This window comes from Sapajus apella, unplaced genomic scaffold, assembly GCF_009761245.1.
Source record: "Sapajus apella isolate SASKATOON/1434 unplaced genomic scaffold, GSC_monkey_1.0 scaffold42, whole genome shotgun sequence".
Lineage (NCBI taxonomy): Eukaryota > Metazoa > Chordata > Mammalia > Primates > Cebidae > Sapajus > Sapajus apella.
In genome coordinates, this window is record NW_022436982.1 from 12755378 (window position 1) to 12767328 (window position 11951).

The 11951-nt window shown below is 37.4% G+C and overlaps 1 protein-coding gene across 1 annotated transcript; it reads left to right on the forward strand.

Annotated features, from left to right (window-relative positions):
* Positions 1 to 3573: 3573 nt before the first annotated feature.
* Positions 3574 to 4674, forward strand: IFNB1 (interferon beta 1). Its single transcript, XM_032299860.1, has one exon. The coding sequence runs from the start codon at positions 3909 to 3911 to the stop codon at positions 4470 to 4472; it is 564 nt and encodes a 187-aa protein (XP_032155751.1). The 5' UTR covers positions 3574 to 3908; the 3' UTR covers positions 4473 to 4674.
* Positions 4675 to 11951: the final 7277 nt, after the last annotated feature.

The window sequence follows — 11951 nt, forward strand, 5'->3', positions numbered from 1 at the left end:
AGATGTATGCATAATTTTCTATGTATATTATTGTTTTATAAACTTTTTCTTAAAAAAGAGAATGGGAATTCTTCCTTTTATGTATTAATTTCTTATGAAGGAATTTGCTGGCCTCCCAAGATATTTTGAAAGATTACTTTTGGCTTCATTTCTGTTCTGCCACTGCTTATGGACTTCTCAATAATTCTTCATCTTGTATAATTTATCATTCTTTGATAGGAACCCTTTTCCTTAAAAATAATTGAAGATATGAGGAGGAAGAGAAGACAACTGGAGTTTTCATTTCTAGATACATAATAGTCCTGCATAGATAATTATATTCAAAAGAGGAGGACAAATTGCTTCCTATCTCTGAAACATATAGGAAAGCAGTTCCAAATTAAAATGATGATTTCAAATGACTGGAAATGTCATTCAAGTTTCACTTGCTAGATGTCACTCTGTCTCTCCAAACCTCATTAACCACAAAGAACTGGTACGGGGACTGGAAGTAGTTCTTTCATACAACGGAAAGTTAACCAGGAGAGGAAAGGATGTGTGTAAAAACAATGTCCACAGAAGGGACACATAACAAAGGGAAAGACGACAGGAAAGGGCTGGGGCATTAACCTTTACAATGCAGGTACCCACTGGGCTGGCCTAAGAAATAGGTTTCCCTGGTAGACAGAAAGTTAAATAAATTTTCTTGGTTATTCTGATACAACTCTAATAAAATGAGAGAAACGAAGCCAAAAAAATGACATCTTTAAAAAAAACAACGAAATTTTACCCATTCATAGGTGAGCTTCTGCTGTGATTATGACTATTTCTCAGGAGAGGGGGTAGAGGAGAAACTCCATAAAGGCAACTGGAAATGGAGTATTAGGAAGCACCTCATGAACACAATAGCAGGAAGTGGCAAAAGAACCAGGAGAAGAAAACAGAGAAAAAAAATCCCTTTTTAGTATTCTGTTTCCATTCCTTTTGCTCCATTCCACAGCTATGGCCTTTATTTTCACCCTCCACAGCCATGAGAACCTCTGGGCAGGCCTTCTCCTTGCCTCTCCCTGTTCTAATCACCTCTAACATTTCTTCCTGTTGCTCTGCCCAGGGAAAAACTCCAGCCTCCTGTCTGCCAAAGACCTCTTGAATTAAACCCAAATGCTACACTCTGGCATTCAAGACTCCACAATACCGCTCAACCTGATTTTTCTACCCCAGTCTCCTTGATTCCTAAAACAAAGCCTGTCCACCATTGAAGCTCCTTGTATTTGCTCCTGCAAACTTGTTCATTCTCCTGGCTGTGGTCTATCTGTCTAGACAGTGCACAATATATGATAACTCAATATATGATAACTAGATAGTGCTCAATATATGATAGTGCTCAATACATGATAACGATAACTGATACTACTGATACTACTGCCACTACTGTTGTTTTTATTGTATTCGATTATAAACTCTCTGAGGACCATTTCAGGATGGAGGATCAGAGGCCATTTGATGTGGGTAGTGATGAGGCCTTCTGTTATACCCGGAAAGGTCAACTCTATACAAGCCTGTAAGTCATCCTGCAGGAGCAGGCCCCAGTGACCAGACTCCTTGGACTGTCTTGTCTCCTCTTTCCTGAGAGGGACAGTCATCTCTAGGTTGACTGACCTCTGAAGCTCCTTTCATCAGCTTTTGTGCTGTAAGTCATGGATAACTTCAGACTAATCCAAGAATGCTTTTCAAAACCCCAAGGGATTACTCAATCACTGATATAACACATTTTTGAATGGAAGAGCCGAGATGTTTTTTTGAGTTTCTAAAACTAACGAGATGGCCAAAGGCCAAGAGTTGACCTGCAAAGGCCAACAGGCCAGAGAAAATAAAACCCCAGAAAAGCTGGGACTTGTTTATTTTATAGTGTAAATTAGTCTATTATGAAACAATGCTTGTTTATTGGTGGAAAATACAAAGAACATAAGGAGGACGAAAATTCACTCTTTAGTTTCACAAGCCAAATCAAGTCACTATTAAAATGTTGGTTAACTTCCTTTTATTAATTTTTCTCTACATATTTTTGTATAGTCATGTTGTATGTATAATTTTATGTTCTATTTTTCAATATTAACTGGTGTATTTTAAATTTCCTAATGACAAAAATAATATATGCTCATAATAGAACAATTTAAATGCAAATAAAACAAAATAAAGGTTAAATTTTAGTAACATTTATTAAATTTTCTCAAAGTGCACTAAATTACAGATGACCTAGTAGACTAATAACCCTATTTCCCAGACCTCTTCTTATTACAAGGAAAACTCATATATAGATAGTTCTAAAAGTATAATGTGAAAAGGTAAAGGTTTTTCTTCCTTGCTGCATCCTTACCCCATCAGCATTATTCCCCATGGTAACTACTATTAATAGATAGTAATTGCACCTAGAGGAAAAAATCATATGCATATAACAGCATCATATGTATACATTTCTAGTAACTTACAAAACAAATAATAATATCATATCCTTTTATATGTTTTGCTCTTTTCACTAAATTTATCTATGATATGAATCTATATCAGCCGACCATCCTTTTTGATGACTGAATAATATTCCATCTTGTCCACATGATAGTATCACTTGACAAGCTCCCTACTGTGGACATTTGTCTTTTTTATTATGATAGTAATGTAATAAACATTTATATATGTTTTGTACATCTCTATAATATACACACACAAATGAATGCATACTTCTGCAGGGATAGCCATAGGTACATTCCTAGTCATGGTATTGCAAGTTAAAGGAACAATTTCATTGCTTAAAATTTTAAATTTTGAAATATACTGTCAGTTTTTATGGTTTCTCCTTATAAGCTAGTTTGAGCTTTCTCACGACATGACAGACTCAGGGCAGTCAGACCATCCTGGCCAAAGGTTTCAAGAGCAAAATTTCAGCTGGCAAGATAGAAGCTACATCACCTTTTCTGACCCAGCCTCGAAAATTACATAGCATTATTTCTATCACAGAAATCTATTCAGATTCAAGAGGAAGAGAGACAGGCCCCATCTCTTAATGGGTAGAGTCATGGTGGATATTGTTCAGGCTAATTTTGAAAAAACAATTTTTCCCACCCTCCAAAAAAGTTTGCAGAAATTATACTTTCATTGAAAGTATAGTAAAATACCCATTACCCCGTGCCCCTTGAAAATCTGATTGGTGAAAAATGGTTACCTCATGACAGGTTTGAACTACATTTCTTAATCAATACCACAAAGCAGATTTTCATATCTTTATTGGTGCCTTATATTGCTTTTCCTGGTATCTGGCTATTTATAAACTTTTATACTGAATTGTTATTAATTTTAGGAGCTTTTCATAAATGAGGAAAATCATCCCTTCTCATTGTGCACTGTAAATATGTTTTTGATAACTGCTCTTCCTTTTTGACTTTATGTTTTTTGCCATACAGAAACTTACAATTTGTCTGTAGCCATATTTATTGGTATTTTCTGTTATAGTTTCTGGGTTTTAAATCTTCTGAGAAAGATCTTTCTTGTTTTAATATTATTTTTAATATATCTAATTATTTTTCTAGATTTGGTTATTGACCTTATAATTTGTTCCATATGATATAAGCCATATAATATTCAGTTATCCTCAGTTTTTTGGAAATAACTTCCTTTGGTCAAAATTCTATATTTTATGTACATTTGCAACAATTCTATTTGCATGAATATAATAGCTTAGCTTAACTACAAATGTAAAAGTGACATAGGAAAACTGAAAGGGAGAACTGAAAGTGGGAAATTCCTGTGAATAGATAGAGGACCATCTCATATAAATAGGCCATACCCATGGAGAAAGGACATTCTAACTGCAACCTTTTGAAGACTTTGCTCTAGCACAACAGGTAGTTGGCTACGCTGTTTCTGTTTTTATCATGACCCACAAGTGTCTCCTCCAAATTGCTCTCCTGTTGTGCTTCTCCACCACAGCTATTTCCATGAGCTACAACTTGCTTGGATTCCTACAAAGAAGAAGCAATTTTCAGAGTCAGAAGCTCCTATGGCAATTGAATGGAAGGCTTGAATATTGCCTCAAGGACAGGATGAACTTTGAGGTCCCTAAGGAGATCACACAACCGCAGCAGCTCCAGAAGGAGGACGTGGCATTAATCGTCTATGAGATGCTCCAGAACATCTTTACTATTTTCAGAGGAGATTTCTCTAGGACTGGCTGGAATGAGACTATTGTTGAGAACCTCCTTGCTAATATCTATCAGCACACAGAATACCTGAAGACAATCCTGGAAGAAAAATGGGAGAAAAAAGAATTCACCAGCGGAAAATTCATGAGCAGTCTGCACCTGAAAAGATATTATGGGAGGATTCTGCATTACCTGAAGGCCAAGGAGTACAGCCAGTGTGCCTGGACCATAGTCAGAGTGGAAATCCTCAGGAACTTTTACTTTATTAACAGACTTACAGGTTACCTCCGAAACTGAAGATCTCCTAGCCTATGCATGCCTCTGGGACTGGACAATTACTTCAAGCATTCTTCAACAAGCAAATGCTGTTTAAGTGACTGATGGCTATTGCACTGCTTTTGAAAGGACACTAGAAGACTTTAAAATTTTTTATTAAATTATGAGTTATTTTTATTTATTTAAATTTTTATTTTGAAAAATAAATTATTTTTATTGCAAAAGTCAACATGGCAGTTTTAATTTCAATTTGATTTATATAGCCATCCATATGTTTAAAAATTGCTGAATACCTATTAGATATTCTTTTTAAAATATACCTCCAAACTGGTATACTTTCTGGCCTCTGCCTTTAAGGAATTTAAAATTCAAGAAAGCCATGTGGAATACACAAGGTAAGAGATAATAAGGGGACCTGAACCTTACCGGGGGATAAATATGGCATGAACCGATATGGGATTGAAAGGGAAGAGGCAAGCAGGAGGGTCTGGAACTAAACCTGGAGCTCCCATTGCTCCTGCTGTGTGCTCCAGATTCTCCAGTCATAAAGTTAGAATTTAGCTGACCATCAGGAGTAGCCAGAGGAATAGGTCAGCTTTGGTACCCACCCTAACCCCTACCATGTTATTTGGAGGATACTCTGCTCCTGGAAAGATTTTTAAATAATTGTGTAACCCCCACCATCCCTGCAAGCTTAAGGGTGAGAAGTCCCAGTTACTTCCATGACACTATTAAGCAGCAATCTCTTTATCGTGCTCTTCACGGGACAGTCAAGAAGTGTGGACATCTTAGGGGAGCTGTGGGTCTCTGTCTGCTACCATGGCATAGGCACAAGAGGAAGAACAACCCTCTGTACTCCAGCCACCTGGTTAGTTTTCTCCCTATTTTTTCAAAAAACTAAGTCTGCTTCTGGTCTCCACTGTCTGTTCATGCAGAATTTCAGGAATGTCCTTTCCAGTTTTTCCTGTTGCTCTGCATTGTGGATGCCACATAGTCCCTAAAGCCAAATCCAAGGCAGGTGCAGCAGTTTAAGTCCAGTTTCTAACCAATCAAAAAGCCAGAGAACACAGGAGAAAGGGAAGTTTAGGTGGGATCGAGAGGGCATAAATTTTTCCCGGGGCTTACATCTGGAAAAATATCAAGCTTTTCTAGGAGCTCTTTGGGCATGTAGTCAGCATGGGCCGACTGGTTAGGTTTTTGTCTTTGTACTGAAACTCAGGAACTTGGGTTATAATGGCTATTACTGCCATTAGCAATTCCTGTTTATTGAGAGCTTCTAACGAAATAGGCATTGTGCTGAGCTCCTATGTAGGTAATCAGATTTAATCTCCACAAGAACCCCTCAGGTAGGTACAAGTACATTATCGCCATTTTACAGGAGAGGAAACTAAATCTCAAAGAAATTTAGTAACTGCCCATGGTCACATAGTGATTTCATTCACTCTAGAGTGAGTGGAGATTTAAAAAAGAAATACAAAGGGAAGAATCATAAAAGTTTTTATTTGTATCTAGGCATTTTTTCCTAGAGCAGTACAGAAATCTGAGTTCCTTTTAAAGGAATCAGCTTTCAGAAGAAGTAATCTGTCCATTAAGAGTTCCAGAAAAGCTACTACTATTGTGCAGACAGTGAACTCAGATCTCCCCCTTCTGGCTCAAAGCGGGTAACACCAGCTATGCAAACAAGAAACGTCATCCTGGTGGGCCTGCTGCCATGGACTCAAACCAGTCAAGCCCCTCTCCATCTTCACTCTTCCCCCAGCTCTCCACCCCAGCTCTGCCAAAAGCCCTTCTGCTGCTGAACTCCCCTTGTTCCTGAACTCAAGGACAAGATCAGCAAGTAGCAATGCAGAGTCCAGGCAGTGTCTAGAACAGCCAAGAGGAAGCTAAAGAAATCTCTCTTACCAATGGGCCCCTATTGTCCACTGCTTTCTCTCGATTGAACTGCTAAACTGGCCCAGAAACTGGCAAGTTCTTGGAAAGACCTGCTCTACCTCCATGCTGAGGCCAGAATGACAGGAGAGAGGGCATTTCTGCAGAATTAGAAATATTGTGTCACAGCTTAGCACGTCAGCCCATCCAGAATGCCAAAAATATGTCCATAACCAATAGAAGATAAGTAACAATTAAAATTAATTCCAAAAAAAATTAAGGTGACTAGCCCAAACGTGTACATTTGCATGTGCTGAACCGATGACTACGCATGAGGAATAAGGTAAAATAATAGTATTATTTTGGCTGGCACCAGAATACCTCATAAGGAAAACGCTCTCTGTTTAGAAAAGTATCTAATGAGTCTGTAGAAAAATATCTAATGAAACTTCGCTGAATATCTAGTGAGATCTTAAGGTTATGGTTGTGGCAGCAGAAAAGACAGTAAAATACCAATAGATGTTTTATGTCAGCTTCCTTTTAAGGAGAAAAGAGACAGACAGAAATCCCCCAGAAAGCTCTGGAACTGTGACACTACTCGAAACAAGGCAGAGAGTAAAAACTTCTGCTGGCGGGGATGAAAAAAGAACTTTTCCGAACGGGGTATCTCATATGCAACATGAAATTGTATGTGCTGATGTGTTGAAACTCTCTCCACCATCATCTCTAAAACTTTAATAAAAATGTCTACCCCCAAAAAGTCCTTATGTTTGTAGAATTTCTGTGTATAAATCACAGAAAGTGCCCGGTTCATGTTTGAAATAGTATGGGGGAAGAAACATGGGGTGACCAGACCTTCATAGATGAACGAAATTAGAAGACACAGAAGGCAAAGCAATGACAGAGCCAGCTCCCACCTTCCCACATCGCACCTTAAGAATCCATAGACCTGGATTAGGAGATGGAGCTGTCTTTTCTAGCTATTGGGCAGTAAGAAGATGCTGGTGAACATCTGAGTTACATATAAATATACAAATTTTGCCTAAACATATGAACATGCAGAGGCAGGTTAATATCAGTACACATTTGTACAGTCTTTTTTGCAGTCAACAAAGCTGTTACGTAGGCATCTTAGGTGGTATTAAACACTTTCGAGTATTCAGATAACATCTGATCAGGAACTTATTCATAAAATACTCTTAAGAAAATGAAAAGAGTATGCCACAGACTGGGAGAAAGTATTTGCAAATCACATATCTGACAGAAGACTTGTCTCCAGAATATATATTTTTAAATCTCTGAAAACTCAATAATAACAAAAACAATCTAATAAAAATGGATAATAAATTGGAACAGATGTTTCATCAAAGAAGACACACAAATAGCAATTAAATATATTGACATGGTAAAAACCTTTCTCAAGGATTTTGGGTGATGCAGATAATGAATACAATGAATGTGAAATGAGTTGATCCCAGGAGAGCCCTTTCCACCAAGAGGACCTGCCACGGCTACCATGTCCTTTCAGAGCAAAGCTCCCCAGCCCTCTTGGCCAAGCTCTATTTCTGATGCATGAGAGGTTTGCCTAGCAGAATGTCAGGGCTCTAATCAGCATGGATTTCTTCTTGGCTGGTCTGGCTGTGGGACACACAGAGAGGGCCAGCAGCTGGTAATAGAATCAGAAGATGAATGTCACCCAGAACCATACCTTGCTGACTACAAACATTTTCTCTAAACTCATTGCTCTGGTGCTTGTTGAGCCTAAAAAATGAACTGTTTTAAGAATGCTTTTGTTTTCAACATGAATTGTTGCTTTTTAAACATTAGCTTAACTGCTTAAAATTTACTAGGATAGTTTAAGACAAACTCAAAAATTGGACTAGAATTGCCAGCACAAAATTATACTCTCCTAATTTAATAAGATCAAGTTAATCACTTAACTTGTTAGTTGACCTGCTGGAGAGCACTCCAAACACATGTTCACATCATAGTCATCACCAAATCAGACCATTATCTTTCAATTCTTCTTCTGTTTTGACATTCATGTGTAGGGTGTTCCTAGAAAACCTATAATTCATTATTTAAATTATATCCCCCAACAATTCGCCTATGAATTTTTAAAAATGCAGCTCATTTCAAAAGACTCTCTTAAGATGAGTAAAAGACATGTCACAGACTGAGAAAATATATTTGCAAGTCACGTCTCTAATAAAGAACTTGTACCGATACATAAATAATTCTCAAGATTCAATGATAAGAAAGCACATAACCCAGTAAAAGACAGACAAAAGATTTGAACACATATTTCAGAAAAGAAGGTACAAAGGTAGCAAACAAGACAGGAGAAGATGACCAACATCATTAGCCATTAATGTGATGCAAATTAAACAATAAGACACTGCTACATACTTATTAGAATGGCTAAAGTTAAAAGGACTCACCATACCAGAGATTGGCAAAGATGTGGAGCAATTAGAACTTTCAAAAAACGGTCTAATGACTTTGGAAAACCATTTTTGTAGTTTTTTAAAAAGGTATACCTACCACATGATCCAACCAGTCGACTCCCTAGTACTTATCCAAGAGAAAAGAAAGGATGTGTCTTCACACAGATTTGTATATGAATGTAGGAGCTTTATTTGTAATAGTAAAACACTGAAACAACTCAATTGTCTATCACAAATGAATGATTAAAGAAATGGTAGTATATCCATACAGTGGAATACTATTCAACAATAAAAAGAAATGGATCATTGATACATACAACAACATGGATGAATCCAAAAAAAATTAAGCTGAATATAAGAAAATGGGGCTGGGTGTGGTGGCTCACGCCTGTAATCCCAGCACACTGGAAGACTGAGGCAAGCAGATCATCTGAAGTCAGGAGTTCAAGACCAGCCTGGACAACATGGCGAAAACCAATCTCTACAAAACTACAAAAATTAGGCAGGCATGATGGCGGTTGTCTGTAATCCCAGCTACTCAGGAGGCGGAGGTGGGAGAATCGTTCAAACCCAGGAGGTAGAGATTGCGCCACTGCACTCCAGCCTGGGTGACAGGGTGAGATTCCATCTCAAAAAAAAAAAAAACAGAAAAGAAAATAGACCAAAAAAGGAATAAAATTTATATTGGCCTATTTCTATAAAATTCTAGAAAGGAAAATTAGTCTATAATGACAGAAAGCAGGCAGTGGTTTTGAGGAATGAGATGGAGGGAGAGATTACAAAGCAACACAAGGAAACTTTTGAGGGGACAAGGACATTTTCACAATCCTGATTGTGTTGATGGTTTCAGAGGTGTGTATATATGTTAAAACTTAACAAAGTGTCCACTTTAAATATGTACAGTGTATTACATGTTGTACTTCACTGAAACCTCTCAAAAAATGTTAAACAAGTACATATTTACTGAAAAATAAATAAAATGGAGCCAAAGCATCTTGTATTCCTTTGTTAAACTCAACGTACATTGTTTGATGTCTCAAGATCTCTTTTCATGACTCCAAGATGAGATGAAATCAACAGGTTCTTAGAAATGAAAAATTACCTTACAGTCTAAGTTCACTGTCAGAGGTTAGATTGTTAAAGGTTTTTACTTATGGCACATTTGCAATACTCCATCACATTTTAAACGATTATCCAAGGAGTGGATCAAGATTCCCACATGCTATAACTATGGGGAGAAAAAGCCAAGAGCACTTCCCACATTGCATACCTGCACCAAATGCAATACAAGTTACAGATTACAAAGTCCAGTGCTTAAAAAAATGATTTTTCCCATTTTTATATTGTGGCAAAACATACATAAAATATAGCATTTTAACCCTTTTTAAGTGACATTTTAAGTTCTGTAACTGTAAGTACATTCACACTGTTGTGCAACTATGAAGACTATTCATCTCCAGAACTTTTTCATCTTTTTCAGTTGCAACACTGAACCCATTAAACACTAATTCTTCATTTGCCCTTCTCCAAGCCCCTGGTAACCACCATTCTACTTTCTGTCTTTATGGATTTGACTACTCTACATACCTCATATGACTAATCATACAATCTTTGTCTTTTTGCTGACTGAGTTATTATACTTAGTATAATATAATGTCTTCAAGTTTCATCTACGTTGCAGCATGTTTCAGATTTCCTTCTTTGTTAAGGCCGTGTGTGCGCACGTGTGTGTGTGTGTGTGTGTGTGTGTGTGTGTGTACCACACTTAGTTTATTCATCCATTGACAGATACTTAGGGTGCTTCCTTTTTTAGGCTATTGTGAATAATGCTGCTATGAACATGTGTATACAAATATCTATCCATGTCCAAGCTTTCACTTCTTGGGGTATATACCAAGATATGAAATTGCTGAATCATGTGGTAATTTTATATTTAATTTCCCGAGGAATCATCAATGCAACTATTTTTAATTTGTGCATTTATAATGGAAATATTTGCAATGATAGTATAATGCAAAAACAATAATAATAGCTACATTTCTTAAGGACTTGCTTTCTGCAAGGAATCTGCTGAGGATGAGCTAGCTAGCTAGCTACTTGTAATCATCTACTTACCTACTTGTGATCATCTACTTAACTGCTTGTAATCATCTACTACCACCCAAAATGTTATTTTTATCCAACCACACAGCGCAAATACTGCAATTAAGAGAAGGAACCAGTAACTCTACTGCCCAGCAGCTCATTCAACAGCACAACAGCTCTTGGCTCTGTTCCAAATGGTGCACTAATGTCCAGTGGCCTGTAGGGATCTTTTGCAGAAAGGGCTCCTGTCCTCACTCAAGCGGTTGATCTCCTTCCATCCCCATTCAGAAGGAAACTCTGTCTCTTCCTTTCTCTAAAGAGAATAGCAGGAAATTCCCATCTGCTCCTTTGCCGGACTCTGAGGAGAATATTTTCTCTATACATTTTTGTACGCAACTGTCTGAATCATGAGTCATCATTTTTCCCTTGGCAAGGCTGCATTTCCTTCTCTTGACCACTACATTTTTAACCATGTACTAGCAAGACAGCCCTGTGTGCAGTTTCCCTCTCAAATCTGACATAAGCTGCTTTCGTTATCTCATAGGAATGCTTAAAAACGAAAGCAGATATGTTATTTAATTGAAATACACAGTCAACATCTCTTTAACTTTTTAATTTCTTAGCTCATTTTCTTTTTATGAAAATCCAGAGGTAAAATAAATAACTTTCAAAGCAGAAAATGACTTACTAATCTAGAAATGCATGAACTGAAAATCTGTACATTGAAAGTACAATATTTTAAGTTTCCTATACTGTGGTGGAAAAAGACACAGAGCATGAAGTGATATAAACCTGAGAGCTACTGCGGGTTCTGCCACTTTGTACCTGTAGGATCTTAGGCAAGTCACATAGATTAGAAACAATCATACCTCAAACTCTTCAAGATTGCTATGAGAAATAAATGCAAAAAACAGGCTATATGACTTGGTCCAACACAGGGCCTTGCAAATACCACAGGATCTCACTTACGTGTAAAATCCAAAAAAGTTGATCCCATAGCAGCAGAGAATGAAATGGTGGCTGCCAGAGGTTGAGACAGTTGGAGTGGGTAGGAGAGGGCTGGGGAAATGTTGGTCAAAAGATACAAAATTACAATTAG